At 41.7% G+C, this 22,393-nt stretch overlaps 1 protein-coding gene and 1 pseudogene across 1 annotated transcript; both read right to left on the reverse strand.

The window, feature by feature from the left end:
* Positions 1-439: 439 nt before the first annotated feature.
* On the reverse strand, positions 440-16,926 carry LOC147423193 (uncharacterized; annotated as a pseudogene).
* A 2,036-nt stretch (positions 16,927-18,962) lies between these two features.
* On the reverse strand, positions 18,963-21,272 carry LOC147423194 (uncharacterized). The gene is made up of 7 exons (XM_086501843.1): positions 20,906-21,272; positions 20,769-20,812; positions 20,439-20,660; positions 20,154-20,219; positions 19,994-20,059; positions 19,828-19,890; positions 18,963-19,637 (listed from the first exon to the last, which is right to left on the reverse strand). The coding sequence occupies exons 1-7, from the start codon at positions 21,189-21,191 to the stop codon at positions 19,404-19,406; spliced, it is 981 nt and encodes a 326-aa protein (XP_086357969.1). The 5' UTR covers positions 21,192-21,272; the 3' UTR covers positions 18,963-19,403.
* Positions 21,273-22,393: the final 1,121 nt, after the last annotated feature.

Raw genomic sequence — 22,393 nt, forward strand, 5'->3', positions numbered from 1 at the left:
AGCAAGTTATTTAAGGAACACCATTGTATTGTAAAATGTCTCCTTTGATGGGGGAAAACTATAATACAAAGCCTTTTGGAGGGGGGACCGGCTCCATGTAAATCCGGTCCTCAATTGTTGTCAATAGCTTAATTTCTCTCTCTTTTGAAGTATTGTTCATGCCTATCTAACTAGATGTTATTCTTTTTAGCGCTCTCTCCATCCAAGCACTCTTGCTATGCTATCTATTCTAATGAAATGCTCAATATGTTTATGCTATTTTCCACTACACACAAGTTACTAGGCCATTAAATGTTACAACCACCATGGCTATTGATTTGTTAGTCATGACCTTTCTCACTACATCTACCATGTCACATCTTCCTCTATAACTGTTATGGAATGGATTATGAGAATTTGGACACTAACATTTATGGTCATGTGTGCGTGATGTAGCAAGTCAAGGTAGCTGAGTCGTGGGCAGTTGGTCTTCCGTCAATTTTTTCTCAACACTGAGATCGCACATGAAAATCCCATATATGTGCTCATTATCTATGGTTCTCCATAGCATGTCTCGGGCTTTATCAAATCCATCTAGCCACTCTCCAATGTAAACTAGGGACTCTAATATTAGGAAACCTTCTGTCATGCTACCCTCCGAACGTGCCTTCTGACGCACATATCCCTTGAACATTTTCATGAAACTTTCTAAAAAGAACATCCATCTGGAATGCACTATGCCAGCTATTTCCATCTCATCAACTATGTGAACAAGAATGATCTCTTTTACTTTGTATTTTTGGCCTCCTGTCAAAATCCATGGCGCTTTAGGGAGTTTTATTCATCCATCGGGTGCTATCTGCGACCAATATTTCTCCATACGATCCACATTTCTAAGGTCAATTCTCGCCCCCAACGTATCTTTCTTACCGATGAGATGGTCCCACAGTAGATTACCCACATTCTTGAATATGTGCATTGGATTGAGCATGTGATTGATCATGAGTCTATGCCAATATGGTAACTCGTACCATAGAGAGAGTCTCTTCATCCCTAAGGGCAAACCATCATCACACATCTCCTTTTGCTCTAACCATGCTCGGGCAGACATCCTCGGTGGCTCTCTTCCCAAAAAACCATCGTGTTACTTGTAATTCTCTGGAAGATGCGCTTGATGATCTTTGTAGATTTGCTTCTTCAGTGAGGGCGCCCGACGTGCATTAAGTCTAGGTCCACATGTGACACATGCTCTGTATCCACTTATTTGAAGCCCTGCATGTATACACAACACCGTGAGTTAAGCTTGAGAAAAACCAAGGTTTGTAGTGTTTGAGTTTGAGTATATATCGCATGAGCATTTAGTTAGTCTAGGATAGTCATGCATGGTCCACATTAGAATGTCTCTGATCAAAGCATTGCGTTGACCTGTGTGTCGGCTCATATCCACCACTTCTATGTCAATCCACAATTGTAATAGCTCTTTCAATAGTGGACAAAGATACACATCCATATTCTTCACTTTATACTGCCCCGGCACAATCAACCTTAGAAACAGGTGCCCCTTCTTGGTAGTCAACCACGGGGAAATGTTGTAGTTGACGATGACAATTAGGAATGGGGTCTAAGGGGGCCTCTTTATTTTCCTTGGGATTGAAAAGTAGATTATGGAAGGGGAAAATGGGTGGATTCCATGTGGACTGAAATGGTGGGTATGGCAGGGCCTAAAAGTAAGTGGTCAAACTTGTACTCTATTATAAAATATAAAGAGAAAATCTCTTATAAGCTTTTCTCTAAATAGTTAAGTAAAAATCAATCGTTTTTCTCTCTAGTGGCTGTCAGTTTCTCCCCCCTCTCTCCTAAAAAGGGGTCCCTCCAAAAACGTGATGATCATTCCCTCCCTCTCTCTCTATTGTACCATCTCTCACATCTCTTCACTTCACCTTGCAAGAGTTGCTTCTCTTCCCTTCCTTTCAGTTTTCCCTCCCAAAGCTCTGCATCAGATGTTTGAACCTCCTTTCCCTCCTCAAGCTTACTGCATTCTCCTCAAGCTTGTTGCGTTCCCCTCAGGCTGAAGTTCTCCATTTCTCCATGAGTCTCACTAAACATTTCTCTACCTGAAGATGAAGATCTGTAGCATATCCTTATGCTAGATCATCCCTCTCTTTCTTTCCTCAACAAGTTTCTTGCTCCTTCTCCATTAAGCTCTCTAGAGAGTATTTACTTCCCTCTCAAGATTTCCAATATTATCTTCCCCATTAAGCCAACAAGAAGGTGGAGAAGTATAGTAGTAAGTGGCATCCTTCGTCTTTGTGTACCATCAAGAATCTTGCTCTTTATACAGCTGAGAACATGGATGTACAATGCCTAGTCATAAGTGTCTGTGTACAGGTTGTGCCACTATTTTGCATGGCATCGTCAGGTACTCGACGACTTAGGAGTGTCATTGAATCCATTTCATGCAACAATGTACAAGACGACAGTGGATGTTGGGTGACGATGGAGTTCAAGCGATTGATGTGGGTGACAATGCAACCCAACTCAAGAGGTGCAAACAAGGTCTCAAGGAGACACATGGCTTCTCGAGCACACCATTGGAAGGGAAAGATCATGGATTTCAAGCAAACCCATGAAGGCAAGCAACTTGAAAAGGTGCAACATGTGTATGTTGCTTCACAATTGAAGCTAGAGACAGCAATGGCTCCATCGAGGTTTCCTGCAAACTGTAATTTCACTCCTTTGTCAAGTTTTTAGATTGTATATTTTGATATTTCTGCTGTATATAATTCTTTGATGTCTATAAGGTTTTCATTGCTTGTTCATGTTTTCAGATGTTTTCCCATCCAATTTTGAAGAGTGGAAGCCAATAGAGTCCTTCACAGGAACCTTTGAGGCCATCCATGTTGACCTTGGCAAGCTACTCTATGCTGGTTTTCCATCCGTGGAGCTTTTCTCATGGGACTTTTTTTTTAAAACCATACTTATGTAACGCCTTGGCAAACTGGGTATGGTAATTTTTCTCCGGTTCATCCACCAACCTTGAAGATTATGGAATGGCCTAAGCCTGATAGTGCCTTGATCAGAACAACCAAAAGGAGAATCGAGGCGGATGTGCATTCAAGAATGAAGTGCACCTATGGTTCCCACAAAGCTTCCCTAACTTGGTTTAGGTCCCTTCATGTGTTCGTGTTTATCTTTCGACTACAGAGTGTTCACAGGACACCAAAAATGTGGACTTGCAAAGGGGGAAGTGCGATCAACGGCTTCCTTGCAGCTGGATGGGAGACTAAGGTGGTCAACCACCAGGGAGATACAATCAAGTGCTCTGTAGTTGCTAAGAATGTGGCGTGCAGATACCATATTGCAAAGCAAATCTTGTCAATTGTCTTTCCCTACAGAAGATGGAAGCTGAGGAAGGCAGAATGGGAGGCACTAGACTTTGATGTTGCTCCTAGAGAATCAATTGATCTACAAATATGCCTCCACAACATCTCGGTGAATAACGACTTGAATCTCGGTCACCTTTGCGAGTATCTTAATATTAGATATACCTTGCCCGATCAATATGTTTTTGTAATCAATAAAAAGGTTGTTCATTCCAAAAAAGAGAAGAGCTTTCTGTGTGTTTTCCATGATGTATTAATGTAAAAGCTTGAATATGAAGTGATTTTGCTCCCATGAATACATATGGCATTTTGAATCTCTTTTTCATTTATAATTTGTTCAAGATTTCGTTAGAAATGTGCAAGTTTTTTAATTTGGAGCGTGAATACTTTCAATGGCTTGTCGTGTGATTTTGTTTAATAATTATAGTTTTAAGTTAATTTGATGTTAATTTTAATTGCTTTTAAAAAGTGACACTGAGTATAAAAATGAATTTTTAGGTTTTAAACTTCATTTCTCACAATTACAAAACACTAGCTTTCAGCTCTCTTCCCATCTTCTTCGCAAACAGACCCATGGCAACATCTTCCGATGCACTTCTCACACAACTACAAAAGATAGGACTTGTAGATCGTGCACATGAACTAGTCAGTGTGTTTGAGGGGACGATCGACATGCCTACCACTGCTATCCTTCATGTAGAGGGATTCCAAAGCTTTCTTGACTACATGATGGAGCACATGGAAGAATATGCAATAGTCTTCGAGGGATCAGACATGGCGTGGTTGCCAGTGGATTTTCTCAAACACCTCTATACATCCGCAAAAACTTTTTCTATCGCTTGTTAAGGTTTATAAAAGGGATAATTGAGAGTGGGATCACAATACAGAGGATGGGATGACCTCATAGACTTGGGCATGGGGTGCATAGTCACCTAATTCATCTTTTGGGACATGGTTCTGGTCTTGCTTGTGCATGGGGACATGGAGAAGGGAAAATCAAAGGAATAGACCAACCAGAAACCTCTCGTAACCATTGTGGAGGAATCAAATGAATTTATTGAAGAGGTTGATGAGAAGGCTGAAGCATCTATGGCACTCCTCCTCTTGCAAGATCCCAGCTCCACTAGGGAGGAAGATTGGATGATAGAGGGAGACGAGGTGTTGGAGGAAGTTCCTGACCTCCAAATTCTCACTTTTTATGCAGTGGTGGTGGATGATTGTCACTTTTGTTCCTTGATGACATTGCAAAGACACTAGGACTCAGAGAAGATGTGTCACTCTCAGTGCTCTCTATCTATGCGGGCATGACAGATCCCAGTGGAAAGCAAGAGAAGGTCACTTTCAAATTGACTTTGAAGACCAAGGTCTCCCCAAGGTCTCCACCAAGCCTCTCATTCCTCCCTAGTGAAAACAAAATAGAATTTGGTACAAACCATGGAAAATACACTTATGGAATTAAAATCAGGTGCCTCATTTTATGAAAGCATCCCGAAAAGCGCTTTTCATCCACACAAACCGCTGATCATTATGAGTGGAGAAGATTGCTCTAGCAAAAGCAGAAACAAACTTCAAGTTACCTTAAAGCTCGTATCCATTTTTTCACGCCACCACTACCAATCTTCATGTTCTCAATGTTGCACAGATCTCGTTTCCTTTTCCCACTACCAAGCACGGTGTCTTTCTCTCGCAAACTTGTGATCTTCTTCTCAAGGCCTTGGATTTGTCTCTTTGTTTGATGAAATCTTTCGAGAGCATGCTTCATTAAGTTTCTTCAGATGCATGTTCTCCATCGCTAGGAGGTTTCTTTGCCTTTTTGCATTCAATCCTCTCATTTTCAAATGTTTGGTGTATCCCAGTAGCCCATCCTTGCGATCACCTGTGAAATGTAAGAGGTTAGTGATATTAGTAAAGGGAGGTGGCGCATTTGTCATAGGATCCTTTGGATAAATAGACCCATCGGTTCACAAATCCAAATGATGTTCTTTGTTTGTCCTTCTAAGTTCTTTCTCCCGTTGAGATAAGAAAGACTCCCTCCTATGTTTCTACAACGGTGCGTACTCTTGCAATACATCAACATGAAGATGATGTATGTTCTTTCATTGGGTAAGTGTTAAAGATGAAGGGGTTGGGGATTGCAAGTTCAAATTGGTGTTTTCATCAGAAAAAGAAGTGTTCTCCATTCCTAGAGTAATAGAGAAATACACAGACACTCGAAACTCATGAAATATCTCAGGTTTTGGGAGGGAAGGCCATATTCTCGTGTTTAGAGTTGATAGAGTTCGTGTGGCTTATGTTTTTGGAGGGAAAACTTGTAAGTTGGCATTTCAAATCATTAGTCATACGGTTAGTTGGATTCTTGACAAGAGAATGAAGGATAAGAATGATAAAGATGGCGGCTACCTACCAAAGAATGTCATTTTGGCTTTTTATTGGTGCAAAAACGTATCACATCAAATGCACAATATAACATTTTTATTTTCTCTCTCTAAGCTGACATGGAACTTCTTACAGGGCCCAAAAGTGAGTCCAACTTTCTCCTAATGGTGTAGGCTCTCAACCTCCACTGTCTTGGAGAAGGAGAGGGAGCTCTTGCACTTTGCACAATGTATCATGAGACTGTGTATGAATGTGTGGGGAAGAGTATACCCCCTAAGAAACCCCCTATCTTGCTTTGGTCGACCTCCCCTTGTAGCTCATGCTTGAAGCTCATTGGACCCCTCCAGGCCTAGCCAATCACATGCAAGAGGCATTACAAGCAACAAGGGTATCCTTGGGACAAGTAGCGGGTAGAGGATCCCTTTTTACCCTATGACATCTTTCCAAGATGGATGACTACTCCATTTCATGCTTGGGAGACATAGTTGCGGTAAGCATGTCCGCTCTTTAGTCTATTTCATTCTGCCAAAGTAGAGTGACAAATTCTACTTGGTGTTTGAGAGACGCTGTGGAGAGTAAACGAAAATGAAAATGAATGCCCGTATAGCCTTGCACCGATCACACCGTTGGAAAGAACAACAGCTGCACCGTCAAATTCACCTGTGTTAAATACCTCTAAAGCTTGGAGAAGAACATATCTAGCATAAACCCCACTTGGAATTAGGAGAATTAGAGAACATGAGTGTGTAGATTGGCTAGTGTAGATGTCCGTAGAGCATCCATATGCTTGATTCCGATAAGGAATGAGCAAATTACAAGCATTTGAAGTTCGGGGTTTTCAAAAAGCTCCAAAAAAGAGGTCTCTCGAAATTGTCTGCAGGTGTGCAGAGAAATGCAACTATTAAAGGGGGATTTTTTAGCTCTTATCCCAAGGGATTTTCTCTCCCCTCTTAGCCGACTTCATTTCCCCCTTTAGGCACCTTTTTATTGGTCCATTTTGAGCCTTTTTTGGGTAAAAAATGGGATGTCGGCCACTTTTTGACCAAGGCAAGTAGGGGGGGACAGTGTCCGGGGACCAAAAAATGGGCCAGGCACCTGTCCAGGCAGTGGGAACACATATTTGGGCGCCCCCTTCTCTCCCCAAAGTCCACAAGCCCTCTCAAGCAAGGCCAAGAAACTCCATTAACTCCTTTGATACACTCATAGGGGGTACCCACTCCCCCCCTTATACCCTCCATTTATCATTTGCTTCCCCCCATGTGGGGTTATTCCATTGCCACTTGGCACCATCCTCCCACCTTCCCCAACTTCCCAATGTCCAAATCTGAAATTTCTGTTTTGCCCCCAACCTGAGCCATTTTTCTCAGAGGCGTAGCGGGTGACCCCGACCACCAAATGTAGCGCCGTAGAGCATGGCTTGGAGCTTATTACCCCGGCTAAATCTAGAAATTTCCAAACATACCATTGCTAAAAAAAACCATCAAGTCGGCCCACTTGCCGTCTTTCCCTATGCATCCGCCGCCACTTTTTAAGTGAAAAACCATCCACTTTGAGTGTGTGTAACTCATGATGTCGGAGTCCGATTTGCAAGCTATCAAGCACGGCTAGGAATGCTCATTAAAAACTATTTCTTGAAAGCTCGACCAACCCAAAAGTCAACTAATAGCTTGACCAAAACCAAGCCTTTGTACATAAATTTTACATGAGCACTCCAAAAAACTCAAAGCATTATGTACATCTATGTACTCGGGGCTAGTGAGCAAGCTTTTTAGCATGGATTAGTGACTTCATTTCCAACCAAAAAATGCCTAACATAGCTTGCCAACCCCCCCTTGCCTGCTTAGTCATTCATGACAAGCAGAGGTCTCTAGGGTGAATAACTGCTGCATTTCATACCCAGAAACCTCGTCTACATTTTCAGATGTTTCCGCATTGTCTTCTTCTATTGATAGCATTTCATCAGTCACAATTGTCATCAAACGTGCCACATACTTCTTCAATCTGTAACCATTAACACGGTATTTATGCTCTGCACCATTTAAGTTTGCCAATTGATATGTGCCATTTTCAATTTTATTTACAACAGTAAAAGGACCTTCCCACTTAATTTGAAACTTTTTCTGGAAAGTATTGTCCAGTTTACTATTGTATCGCAACACAAGATCACCCTTTTCGATTCCTTTATCCTTGACGCATTCATTGGCCTTCATTTGAGCCTTCTTTGACACTTCTTCATAATGACTCAAGGCCAAAATTTTGTCTAACTACAAGCATTGTAAATCCAACAACCTTTTCTGCCAAGCATCTTGCTGCTCTTCACCTTTCAATGACAACCACTTAAGTGCGGGGATTTCCACTTCAATGGGCAATAAAGCTTCCTTGCCATAAATCAAGTAATAAGGAGAAAACCCTGTGCTTGTTTTGATAGCGGTTCTATAAGCCCATAGTGCACAAGGCAGCTCCGAATCCCAAGTCTTTCCATGTGTCTGAGTCATTTTTGTCAAGATATTCACTAACTCTTCATTGAATCTCTCATTAAGACCATTGCATTGTTGATAATAAGGAGAACTGTACCTATGTTTTATATTAAGCTTTCCACAAAGGAAATCAAACAACTCTCCTCTAAATCCTGGTCCCCGATCAGAAAGTAATTCCAGAGGCACACCAAACTTGCAGCATATATCTTCGTACACAAACTTCCCCATTTCTTTACTGGTAATCTGTTTGACAACCTTAGCTTCTGCCCAACGTGACAAATAATCCACTGCTGTCAGAATGTAAACATTTCTTTTACCAATCATAGGTAAGGGTCCAATGGCATCAAGACCCCATTTTTCAAATACATCAAAAGCTAAAATCGTCTTTCACAATTCAGGCTTCAAAATTCTCTTCCCCATCTTCTGGCAAGACAAACAAGACTTGCACCAATGGTTCACATCCCGCTGGACACTCAGCCACACATAGACTTCTTGTAAAATCTTATGTAGCATAATTTTCATGGCAAAATGTCCTCCACAAGATCCTTCATGGTTCTCTTCCAAAATCTTATAGATTTCTTCTTTCCAGGGCACACGTCGCAATATCAAATCACTTCCTTTCATATAAAGCACATCATCAAGCATTTTGTACTTTTTGGCTCTTCTCATAAAAGCATACTTTTTGGATGATGGCAAATCTTCAGGTAAAAGACCTGTAAGCAGAAAATCCGCTTCCTTTGATAGCACTTGTCTTCCATGATATAGAGGGGCATCAACCTTCAACACAAACACACAAGTGATCATTTCTTGGGCAGCATCATGAGCTTCTTCATTCTGAGTCCTCTCAATATGCTGTAAACTCGTGCCTCAAACTTTTTAAGCAAAGATTTCACTTTGAAACACAAATTTTTCAACTTAGGGTTCTTATTCTTCCACACCCCCAATACCTGCTTCACAACCAACAAGGCATCTCCTTTGACTTGCAGGCATTTAATTCCCAACTGTATGTGCAGACCGCCCTCAAGGGCCATGTACTCTGCTTCATTATTACTTTTTGCATCAAGATTTAACCCTTGTTTCCTCACAAGATTTCCTTGCGCATCATACACAACAATCCCTCCAGAAGCAGCTTCATGACTTCTTCGATAAGAGCCATCAAAATATAATAGTGAAGCATTGGATATAGCAGGAGTTTCGACCTTCTTCCTTTGCACCACCTCTTCCTTAACCAAAATAGGAGTCTCCTTGTAAGTGAGTAAATCTGCCAGGGTAGCCCGAGTACTCTCTTCCACCAAAAAAGTGAATTGAAATTCGTGCAATTCTATAACCCATTTCATCACTGTCTTTGATATATTTGAGTTATTAAACAACTAAGGCAGCAATGAATAGCTGGTGAGAAAAGTGAACGACTTTTGCAATAGGTAATGCCTGAATCGTCTGCAAGCATAGACCATATTGATCATCACCAACTCAATCTCTGAGTACTCTCTTTCATGAGGGGTTTTAACTCGGCTAGCATAATAAACAGGCTTCATATACTTGGACTCCTTCCCTCTTTGCAATAATATAGCCCCAATGGAATCTTCTCCAACTGACGGGTTAACATAAAATTCTTTCTCCCAATCAGGAGCTTGCATAATAGGCAGTGTGCTCAAAACTTCTTTGACCTTATCGAAAACTTCTTCACAGTCTTGTGTCCACTCCAATGGATCATTTTTAACCACTTGTTGTAGTGGGTACAATAACTGTGATGCCAAAGGTATGAATCGAGACAGATATTTAACTTTCTGAATGAAAGTAGCCAATTGTCTTGTATCCTTTGGGGATGACAGCAATAATAAGGCTTCCACTTTCTCTGGATCTGACTCAATCCCATTTTCCGAAATCACTTGTCCAAGAAGCTTCACCCTTGGCTGCGCCAAATGACATTTTTTGGGGTTTAACTGACCCCCGCATTCATCATACCTTGCAAACGTCATTTCAAGCTTCTGAACATGCTCTTTCCTTGAACTGTATACACAGAAATCATCTATGAATCCTTTGACAAACTTCCCAAGAAATGGAGCAAGGACCCAGTCTACTTTCCTTTTAAAGGCTTCTGGCCCATTTGTCAACCCAAAAGGAAGGCAACAAAAGCAGAAACAACCCCATGACGTGATAAACGTATTCTTTAATTTTCCTATCTTCAGGAGCAAGGATAAGCTGGTGAATACCCATCACAGACACTGTATCTCTCAAAACCAGCCACTGCATCTAGCAATTGATCAATAAAAGGCAAAGGGTAAGGGTCTTTCTTGGTTACCGCATTTAGTGGCTTGTAATCAACACATACTTTCCAACGCCCATCTTTCTTTGGGGTGACTACGATAAGGCTCACCCATTCAGCATTATCCACTGGCACAATGAATCCTGCATCCAAAAGCTTATCCACTTCTTTCTTTAAGGCATTCATCTGCTCCTTGCCCATCCTCCTTAACTTCTGTCTGATTGGTTTTGCCCCTTCAAGTAGCTCCATCTTCACAGGATCCCCAACAAAACCTCTTATTTCCTGATATGAGGTAATGAAAAGATTTGGAAACATGTCCAACATTGCTAAATACTCCCTTCTTTCTCCTTGTGTCAGATCAGTACTCAGCATATTTTGAATCAACTCTTTCTTCACTGGCTATTCCTGTTTAGGTTGCATCAACTCTTGAAGTTGCTCTAAACGGCTTGATGTATTGATATTCCCTGATAATTGTAGCACTTCACTAACTTCTCTCTGTTCCTCGTCTAACAACGAGAATGACACTTCACCCTCATCACTGGAACTTGAAGTAGTGCTACTTTTTGAGTCTTTAGAGCTATCATCACTGGTAGTTTCGGACTCATCATTCTCACTCACATCTTCAAGTGCCATAGGTTGTTTGGTAGTCATATCAAACACCCTCTTTTCACCCTTCTTGCCATGCACACCGATTGTGCCCTTGCCCCAATCTTGCACGGCACCAATAGCTCTCAACCAAGGTCGTCCCAAAATGACAGGAAAGGCTCCTAGACCAGCTGCCATGACATGAAAGTTCACCATAACTTTCACATCAAAGACTTCAACTTCCAAATTCTTGATCATCCCCAAACATCTCACCTTGGCATGGTTTGCTAGTCGAATCCGAAACCCAGATCTTCCGCATGTAATGAGACCCAGTCTCTCGACACATGACTGTGTGATCACACAAACTTGAGCACCTCCATCAATGTAGGCTTCTCCCATGCCCACACCTTTGTGCCAAGCATTCACCACAGGGCAGATGTCAGGTAACTCTCCCACGGACAACACTCTAACTTGTCCATGCTTCGGCTCTTTTTCTGGATTCACTAATGACTTCCACTACCTTTTGAGTTTGGGAACCATATTCATCAAATGTCCAAAAGTACAATCTACTTTCCTCCCAATCAGGTCTTCCTTTAAACTATAAGCTGTTTGGCCTTCTCCCAAAGGCAAATCTGCCACTTCAAATCGTCTACGAGGCTTTCTCTTTCTCTTGACTTTTGCATCTTCACCCTCCTTCTCCTTCCCTTTCTTTCGACTAGGCCCTGGTGCTGCATAACCTTCCCTCTCTCTTTTGCCTACTAGCAACACATCTGCGTCTTTCTTTTCCACCTGCACAATACCCACATGACCACCAGAGGTTGAGGCTTGATTTTCCTATCCAGTACCTTGATCTCCCCGTATATCCAATGCATAATCATTAGCTCTATTAGACATTTGCTGAGGAAGTGGAAACATATCCCCTCCCATCCTTGTTGGCTTTGGACAATAAGTGATGATGTGACCAAGCTCACCACAATTATAACAAGTAGGAATGAACCTCCTCTGCGGCTCAAACCTACCTTGCCCACGACCCTGGTTAGCATTAGGATGAGCTTCACATGCCTGAGCCATCCCTCTACCACGTCCACGACCACGACCACCACCAAGAACGCTAAGTCGTAATTCTTGCATCATGGTCATCATGTCTTGCATATTTCGTTGTAACTGTTCAGTACTAGCAGCCCTTTGAACAGGTTGGCCTCCAGCTTCTGCCTGATTCTCCTCCTTTTGGCTACCATTATTTTTCTCAGGGACCAGTTTTCTGTATTCATTAAGCCTTTGAGCTTTCCATTCTTTCTCTCTGGCAATGGCGACTGCCTCCTCGAAGGTGGCGGGCCTTTTTAGCTCAACTTTGAACTTCAAACTTTCTTTTAAGTTTGCCACAAAACGGTCCTTCTTTAACATGGAGGGAGGGATCTCGTTTCCCAAAGCTCGGTCCCATTTATCCCATAAACGGGTGAACTGCATGACAAAATCATCAACACTTTGACTAGCCCTTTGAGTGTATCCTAGAATTTCATGCCAAACTTCATCTGGTACTTCGATGGATCAGTATTGTGCCAGGAAAGCTTGCTTCACACGATTGTAGTCCAAAACCACCCTTGGGTTTTGTACCTACATCAACTCCTCAAAATTGTGTAACCAGACCTTTGCCTCATCCTGTAAACTATATTGTAGTAGCCGCAACAATATAGCTTGGTCTAATTGCGCAATAAGCAATTGACTTCCAGATTTTCAATAAACGTCTGTGCATTTTCATTAGGCAATCCATGAAAATGTGGGAACTCGTCTGCCATGTTTGATTGCCACAAAAACACTTACATGTGACGTCGAAAACTCAAGGGATATCGATGGATCGCTCCAGTATCTAATCCACCTCACACTGGGTAACCCGGCCCCCAGTGCTCGGCTTCACAAAACCTCACGACCCTCACAAAGGCTGCAATCCAAATTAAACGACCGCCTCAAATACTATCCACAAATAGCACATACATAGGCGGTTGTCCATAAGGACCCACATCCCCTTTACATTCTCTGCCTGCATAGTGGACAAATTTTGCAAAAATTGGAGCACATGAGGATTTCTCCTCCGTGGGGGCACCAAAACGATGTGGAGTGCAAACAACAATGAAAATGAATGCCCCTATAGCCTTGTACCGATCACACCGTTGGAAAGAACAACAGCTGCACCGTCAAATTCACCTGTGTTAAAACACATGTAAAGCTTGGAGAAGAACATATCTAGCATAAACCACACTTGGAATTAGAAGAATTAGAGAACATGAGTGTGTAGATTGGATCACGTAGATGTTCGTAGGGCATCCATATGCTTGATTCCGATAAGGAATGAGCAAATTACAAGCATTTGAAGTTCGGGGGTTTTCAAAAAGCTCCAAAAAAGAGGTCTCTTGAAATTGTCTGCAGGTGTGCAGAGAAATGTAGCTATTAAAGGGGGATTTTTTTGGCTCTTATCCCAAGGGATTTTCTCTCCCCTCTTAGCCGACTTCATTTCCCACTTTAGGCACCTTTTTATTGGTCCATTTTGAGCCTTTTTTGGGTAAAAAATGGGCTGTCGGCCACTTTTTGACCAAGGCAATTGGGGGGGGGGGGGGGGGGGACAGTGTCCAGGGACCAAAAAATGGGTCAGGCGCCTGTCTAGGAAGTGGGAACACATATTGGGCGCCCCCTCCTCTCCCCAAAGTCCACGAGCCCTCTCAAGCAAGGCCAAGAAACTCCATTAACTCCTTTGATACACTCATAGGGGGTACCCACTCCCCCCCTTATACCCTCCATTTGTCGTTTGCTTCCCTCCATGTGGGGTTATTCCATTGCTACTTGGCACCATCCTCCCACCTTCCCCAACTTCCCCATGTCCAAATCTGAAATTTCTGTTTTGTCCCCAACCTGAGCCATTTTTCTCGGAGACGTAGCGGGTGACCCCGACCACCAAATGTAGCGCCGTAGAGCATGGCTTGGAGCTTATTACCCCGGCTAAATCTATAAATTTCTAAACATACCATTGCTAAAAAAAACCATCAAGTCGGCCCACTTGCCTTCTTTCCTGTGCATCCGCCGCCACTTTTTAAGTGAAAAACCATCCACTTCGAGTGTGTGTAACTCATGATGTCGGAGTTCGATTTGCAAGCTATCAAGCATGGCTAGGAATGCTCATTAAAAACTATTTTTTGAAAGTTCGACCAACCCAAAACTCAACTAAAAGCTTGACCAAAACCAAGCCTTTGTACATAAATTTTACAAGAGCACTCCAAAAAACTCAAAGCATTATGTACATCTATGTACTCGGGGCTAGTGAGCAAGCTTTATAGCATGGATTAGTGACTTCATTTCCAGCCAAAAAATGCATGACAACGCCGTCATCACAAACATGAGTCTAAGCATGCATACTATTTAAATGTGTTACACAATTAAAAAGAGAACTAGTCTTATAAGACAAAAACATGGGTCATTTAAAAGAAATTTGTACACTTGCTTACTCTAATGTAGCATTGTAAGCATTCACAAGATTCATACGCATTATGTACATCTATGTACTCGGGGCTAGTGAGCAAGCTTTTTAGCATGGATTAGTGACTTCATTTCCAGCCAAAAAATGCCTGACAACGCCGTCATCACAAACATGAGTCTAAGCATGCATACTATTTAAATGTGTTACACAATTAAAAAGAGAACTAGTCTTATAAGACAAAAACATGGGTCATTTAAAAGACATTTGTACACTTGCTTACTCTAATGTAGCATTGTAAGCATTCACAAGATTCATACTATCCTTACATTGTATTCCTTGCATCCATCTAGCATCTTCAAAAGGATAATTTTTGAACTTAATAAGATACTGTCGAATAATCTTACCATGTCGTAGTACCTTGTCTTCATGCCGAAGGATAGCTTCGGGTTGTAGCATCTCTTCTTGGTCTTCAAGTTCGGGAGGGTCTTCGATAATAGGTTCACTTGGTGGATCTCCTTTGTAGGGCTTAAGTAGGCTCACATGAAAGACATTATGTATGAGCCAATGGTTGGGCAATTTGAGTTGGTAAGTAGTCTCATTGATGGCCTTCAAAATTTGAAAAGGATCATAGTATCTTTTTGCTAGCTTAGCATAATACTTTTGATGGCCCGTAGGATTTTTGTCCGTCGTTTTCCTTAATCGAGACTTAGGAAACTTCAGTAAGACCCAATCATTTTCTTTGAACGTTAAGGCCCTTTTGTGCTTGTCAGCAACAACTTTTTGCCTTTGTTGAGAGATAGATATAGCCTCCTTAATCTTTTGAAAAGATTCTTGTAGGTCACGGCTATACTCATCGATGGCGAAGATCTTCCCATGTACTTTGAGTAGCAAGTGACTTTTAGGTCTTCCCTCAAAGATCTCAAAAGGTGCTTTTCCTGTAAAAGTATGTACAGTATTATTGTAGGCATACTCTACAAGAGGTAAGTACTTTTTCCATTGTGAGTGTTGATCTACTTTGATAAAATAAGTCTTGAGTAGATCGAGGATCGTAAGATTGGCTATCTCACTTTGGTTATCTGTTTGTGGATGATAGGCAGAAGAGAAATTCAATCTTGCTCCTAGATTTTCAAAGAGACCTTTTTAAAAATTACTGGTCATTCTAGGATCTCTATATGACACAATGAATGTTGGTAATCCATGGTGTTTGAAAATCTGTGATATGAAGAGAGTTGCCCTCTGGTGTGCCTTAATAGTCTTTTTGACGGGAATAAAGTGTGCTTGCTTGCTAAATCTGTCGACTATTGTCCATATTTCCATATTCCCATGGATAGACTTGGGAAATCCAAAGATGAAATCCATGGATATACTCTCCCATGGCGAATTTGGGATAGGCAATGGCTGAAGTAATCCAGGTTGCTTCTCTGTATGATATTTTGTCTTTTGGCATCTACGCATTTTGAAACATACTCTTGTATGTCCACTTTCATGGTAGGCCAATAGAAATACGTCTCTACTCCTCGAAGAGTAACCTTTGAATACCTCGATGCCCCGCATAGGGAGGAGCATGGGATTCATACATAACTTTCTCACGAAGGGAATGGATAACACATAGCCTATTTCCGTGGAGAAGATAACCATCCTGCAGGGTGAATGGTTCCTCTTTCTTTCCCAAAGCAAGGACTGACATTTTGTCTCTAAAGTCAGGGTCAGTAGCATACTCATCTATCATAGAGGATAGATAATTGTGAGTAGCTATATAGACACCGCATTAACTTTTGGTCGTCATGAAAGTGCATCAGCCACTTGATTGTGCTTACCAGCAATGTGAGCAATGTGGAAATTAAATTGTGAAAGAAAATTTACACTTATCAACATGGTATACGATCTGGAAAACATTTTAAACAACTTCAACACTTGCTATAAGGTACAATAGACTATTGACAAGGTTAAAAAATGCTTACTTTAGTTTCTTCATCCATCTCTCCAAGAGTTTTCCTTGTAAGGTCGATGCTAGAGCGATCTTCTCCACCCATAGTGGTCAACGGTTTGTGTGGATAGAAAGCGCTTTTTGAGATGCTTTCAAATGGGGCACATGATTTGATTCCTTTAATTAAGTATAATTGCCATGGTTTGTACCAAATTTTGTTCGTTTTCACCAGGGAGAAAAGAGAGGCTTGTTGGGAGACCTTGGTCTTCAAGGTCAATTTGAAAGTTGACCTTCTCTTGCTTTTCACTAGGACCTTTAATACCCGCATAGATAGCAAGAACTGAGAGCGACTCATCTTCTCTAATGTCATCAAGGAACAAATTGTGACAACCATCCACCACCACTGCATGTAAAGTGAGAACTTGGAGGTCAGGAACTTCCTCCAACACCTCGTATTCCTCTATCATCCGATCTTCCTCCCTAGTGGAGCTGGGATCTTGCAGGAGGACGAGTGCCATAGATGCTTCAGCCTGCTCATCAACCTCTTCGATAACTTTATTTGATTCCTCCACAATGGTCACAGGCGGTTGCTGGTTGGCCTTTTTCTTTGATTTTCCCTTCTACATGTCCTCAAGCACAAGCAATACCAGAACCATGTCCCAAGAGATGAATTGGGTGTCTATGCACCCCATGTCCACTTCTGTGAGTTCATCCTTATCCTCCGTCCTGCAATCCCGCTCAGTAAGCCCTTTAATAAACCTCAACAAACAAGAGCGAAAGTTTTTGTCGGTTGCATAGAGGTGTTTGAGAAAATTCATTGACAACCACGCCATGTTGGATCCCTCAAAGACTATTGCATATTCTTCCATGTGCTCCATCATGTAATCAAGAAAGCTTTGGAATCCCTCTACATGAAGGTTAGCAGTGGCATGCATGTCAATCGTCCCCTCAAACACAGTGAATGGTTCATGTGCACGATCTGCAAGTCCTATCTTTTGTAGTTGTGTGAGAACTACATCAGAAGATGTTGCCATGGATTTGCTCGCGAAGAGGATGGGAAGAGAGTTGAAAGCTAGTGTGTTGTGAATGTGAGAAATGAAGTTTAAAAACTAGAAAGTCACTTTTATACTCAAGGTCATTTTTTAAAAGCACTTAAAATTAATGTCAAATTAACTTAAAACTATAATAGATTAAGATACTTGCAAAGGTGATTGAGATTCCAGTCGTTATTCACCGAGATGTCGTGCACTGTATTTAAGCACGTGAGAGCTTTATAGACCGGCATCGGCAAGCACATTGCACGCACATGACTTGCATAACAAATGAACAATGCGATGAGAGCAATGCTAATGCAGAATGGACACAAAAGCACACTAAAATTACGTACACACCCACACACAATTATTAAAGCGCTACTAATTCATAAAATCAATCGATTAAGAAGGGTAGTGGCTCATTGGTATTTCCAAGAGTGTGTGAGGAGCATGTTTAAACCTAATTAGCAATCGTGGTGATTAGTGAATGGATTGCAAAATAGAGAATAATTGATGGATAAGCCAAGGTATGGAACCATCGGCTCTGATACCACTTGTTAGAATTGGGGAGCGAAAGAGTGCTCTACTTTAAGCGTCATTAGTGAGTTGAGCTATGGTGGATGAAGCCTTAAGCTCACCATGATGCTAAGGCTAAAATTAGAGCAATGAAAATTAGGGTTAGGCTATAGCTTAGGGCAAAAAAATAAAGGTAGAGAGTAGACACAATGATGACAGATCAAAGAGAAATTGATTAATTAAAGAATAGCCTCTTAGATTTTGATTTGACCATTGTTTCACAAGATCTTCTTTGTTTCTTTTGATTGAAATTTATTTTTGTTTAGGAGAACTTATCAAGAAACTCATAATGTCTTTTCTACACATTAACTACTATCACTACTATTTACGCATTTACACCAATTCACATTAATTGCAAAGACAGAACGAATCGCAAAACTAAATTTACTAAAACACAATTTACTATGAAATTTATTGATAGTGTTTTGAGAATTGAAATGGCCATGACAAGGCCAACCAAATACTAGTTTTTTCTTTTCTTGCTTGGCAGTGGTTTGGTTCACATGTATACAGTTGTGGAGATTTACTACATTGATTGTATAAGTTCATGCCGAACGAGGGCAGGACAAGGAACTCTCAGATGCTTTTAGAGAATGCCAAGTGAGGACTTTTGTGCAAATTATGCACCTATGCTTGCAATTTGTGATATGTTGCTTATGCAAGATGCAGACAAATGTGAAACAAATCATGAGAAGTTTGCCAGTCAAAAATTGTCGAAAAATGATGCCGTGCTTGCAGTTTTGGGAAAATGTGTTTCAGCCTAATATCGTATCGTTCTAGATTTCAAAAATGTCGGTCTAGGGCAATTGCAAATGGAGAAATTTTACCCCAAAATAGAGAAAAATAGTGGAAAAATATGGAAAAATAACCTACTTTTTTAAAAAAATCTTCTTGGCAAATTCAAGAAAAGGAATTTTATATGTTTGGGAACATGGTTTTTCCGAACACTGCATGCTTGGCAATGCTTTGGCCAGCATGCAGAATCATTTCAATACTTATACAAGGGTGCTTGTTTGGAGTTGTTGTCTATTGGAGTGCATTAATAAGGATATGCCCAACAAGGACAGGGCAAGTAAGGCCACAAATGTTTTTAGAGGATACAAAGTGAGGGCTAATTCTCTTCAATAGAGGGAGGAGAAGAAAAAGAGTAGACAAGAGATTCTTATGTCATAGGAACAATCGCAAGAGACCTCAAAGATCTATCTAACTAGTCTTGAACTCAAGACTTGATACTCCAGAGAGTCTTCAGAATAACGCATGCAACTGCAGTTTTTCATCCATGGAAGCTTTTAAATGTTCACTAGTAATGAACATTTGGCATAAGACGTGATATATTATGAGTGTTGCTTTTTGGTGGCATTAGAAATAGAGGATAAATGAGAAATGGGCACCAATGTGAGGCCTGCAGAGGAGAGGTAGGCGGTAGCCAATGAGATGTCATGAGAGGGGTGTGCAAGCCGGGTCATGACTTGGCGCTCAGCTTCGGCAAGCCGATCCTCCAATGGATCCAATACCTTCTCAATCATCCTATTCACGTAAATGCGATTGCAACTTCGTCTCCACCCCTCCTACATTGCATAGTGACACAAACAAGGTTACTCAAAATTAGTGCAATAAAAAAAGAAACAACAAGAAAGGGAATTTTGCACATTGTCAGCAAGTGTCATTCCTGTAGGATCAATCTTCCTGAATCATGGATGATTTTGGGGGGCAGATGGGCGGGGCGGGGCCGGGCCGGGCTGTGGGGGGATAGAGTACCTTATCCATAGATAAAGGTGCATTGGCATCACCTCGACCATCAAGCTTTTTCATGCATTCCACCTACCATATGTAGGAACATAGAGAGAACTTAGTAAGAGTTTTGCCAGGCCACTTTAGAAAAGCAATTTCTGTAAGAGGCTTCCTTTCAAATTAATCCTAGTACCTTCAAACGAGCTTGCAGCATACTCACGTGCTGGATGACCTCGTCCAGCATAGAAGCCTTGTTGGTCTGCCACCAGATACATACACATTTGAATAAGTGGTCACCAAGGAGCAAAAACACAGTACTAGCTTAATGCATGCTTTTAGGGAGCTGTGGCTACCTTGCTAGCGTCCGGAATGAGCTTATGCAGGGCTCGCATTCTATCGGAAATCTTGGTGCGACGCGTCTACAAACATGTTAAGAGGGGTTATACAATTACGAAGAGTTAAACACTTGCATTATGTTTGATCAATCCAGCCCTGTATTATATCCTTACGGCATTGGTTATAGCCTTAATTGTCTTAGCCTGGTTGCTTATATTGCCTTAGCCTGGTTGTCTTAACCTTCTATCTTGCTTTTCCTACTCAATTATCAAGCACAAAGAGAAAAAAAAAGCACTACTCACTCTCTCTGAGATGCTGTGCTTGTCAGTAGCCTCGCCTCGCCGGGCTCGAACTCGTGCCGAGCTCTCCATGTTCTTGCTGGTGACCATTGAAGCTGGGCAGACATCTACCGATGGACTCATACAAGTAGCTGCTGCTCTCTTAAGGCCTGAGGCGCCAACCTCCCTCCCACCAATATTCAAAGTGGCGTGCCGCAGAGCAGCTAGGGCTTCCTTTTCGATATCCTGGAGATGGATAACAAGCAGTCTCTCTCTCTCTCTCTCTCTCTCTCTCTCTCTCTCTCTCTCTCACACACACTCTCTCTCTCTCTCTCTCTCTCTCTCTCTCTCTACCTCGCAAGCAGCAATAGAGCTGTCAACGCATTGCTTCATTTCGCCTGAAATGATCAGAGCTCAACCATGGTTAATATTTCTAGCTTGGGCATCCCCTTATTCAGCGCATGAACTTCTACAGAGAACAAAGACATCACCAGTTCGATTCCCACTGCGAGCAGCTTGCTCAGTACTAGTGTAAGTCGCACTCATAATCAGATTCTCTAACATTTGACTATGGTTGAGCTGCTGCTGCAGGCCGCCATTGTCTGCCTCATGCATCATCTCGTCAGAGGAATCTGTTCCTAAATTCTCCTTATCTGCCGGACACTCATCCATGCAGCTGACTGCCGCCATTTGCTGCATCGCCCACAAACTGCCTCTGCTGGGCGCAGGCAAGCCTTCACTCCAAGGCGAAGGGCAAGCCGGGAGACAAGATTCCATGAGAGAGAGAGAGAGAGAGAGAGAGAGAGAGAGCTTCCGCGCGTATGATTACATGAAATTCTTGTCAGCGCTGAGAGAGGAATTGTCACGAAAGCTCCGCGAGTTTATATTGCGAGTAGGTAGTGTCCGGATTGTACGCAGGCCCCATATCTGGTGTGTGTGTGTGTGTGTGTGTGTGTGTGTGTGTGTGTGTGTGTGTGAGAGAGAGAGAGAGAGAGAGAGAGAGAGAGAGAGAGAGAGGTAGGTGCTTCTCTGGAGCCTTCTCTCTTTTCTCCCTCACAAGGAATTTGGGGCTAGAGAAGGTGGTGCGTGATTCATTAACCCATTTTCTTTTTCGAAAATGGGCTTCGGTGACCTGCAAAGTGCAGCCAAATTCTGGTTCTGCAAATATACCAGCTTGCTGACATTTGGTGCTAAGCTTGCATCACCATGCATGCAAAGGCCCACTCCTTTTTGACCCGCCCTTTTTAGTACACCTCTTTCTTCCGAAGTTCCGAGTTCCTACATGCAGAATTATTACTAATTTACTACTTTTTCTTTTAGAATTTCAATCGTTACCTTTTCTGCCATCATTTGCTTGCTTTTTTTATAGAGAAAAATATAAGAATTGAATTATTGGGTAAAGAAAAATACAATGCACCCTTCGGAAGGGGGAGGGTAGCACCAAAAGTCAAAGGTTATATCATACTAGTTCGAACATCCTGTCCTTCGTTCGCTCTTATCACCTCACTCTGTATGTGTTTGTGTGTGTGTGTGTATATCTTTATACATCTCTCCATGACACACACAAGTTCGACACTAACACGATCGAAACTTTCTATCTTTGGCCCCTTTAAACTACTCCTGGTACATTTAACCCCTTTTGCGCGCATACACACACACACACATACACAGATTACATAAAAGCACATGACTAATGAGACATATTTCAAACAAAAAATAAAAAACAGTTTACATTATTGTCAAATTATTGCCAAAAAGGTTCAGGAACATATCTGCATAGCACTCTTAGTCGTGCTATTACAACAGGATCAAGATATAGAGCTGGAGCTCTACAAACTTCTCTTAAATCTATTTTTTGAACCCAGCTCAAGTAAATCTTGTAATGACGAATCAACCCAAGCTCTTGCTGGAAGAGCATGAGCTTAATGTTGGGAAAGAAATAGGGATCAAGTAATTTGATGTAAATCGTGTCCAACTCT

Source organism: Adiantum capillus-veneris, chromosome 26 (assembly GCF_014529385.1).
Source record: "Adiantum capillus-veneris isolate H3 chromosome 26, ASM1452938v2, whole genome shotgun sequence".
NCBI classification, from domain to species: Eukaryota; Viridiplantae; Streptophyta; class Polypodiopsida; order Polypodiales; family Pteridaceae; genus Adiantum; species Adiantum capillus-veneris.

What these genes read in the sequence shown, in the direction of transcription:
- LOC147423194 (XM_086501843.1), bottom strand. Translation starts at nt 21,191, where the DNA reads ATGGAATCTTGTCTCCCGGCTTGCCCTTCGCCTTGGAGTGAAGGCTTG. An exon ending in TCGCAGTGGGAATCGAACTG is followed by an intron (nt 20,813 to 20,905) that starts GTGATGTCTTTG and finishes TGATCATTTCAG; the next exon opens with GCGAAATGAAGCAATGCGTT. An exon ending in TGCTGCAAGCTCGTTTGAAG is followed by an intron (nt 19,891 to 19,993) that starts GTACTAGGATTA and finishes TACATATGGTAG; the next exon opens with GTGGAATGCATGAAAAAGCT.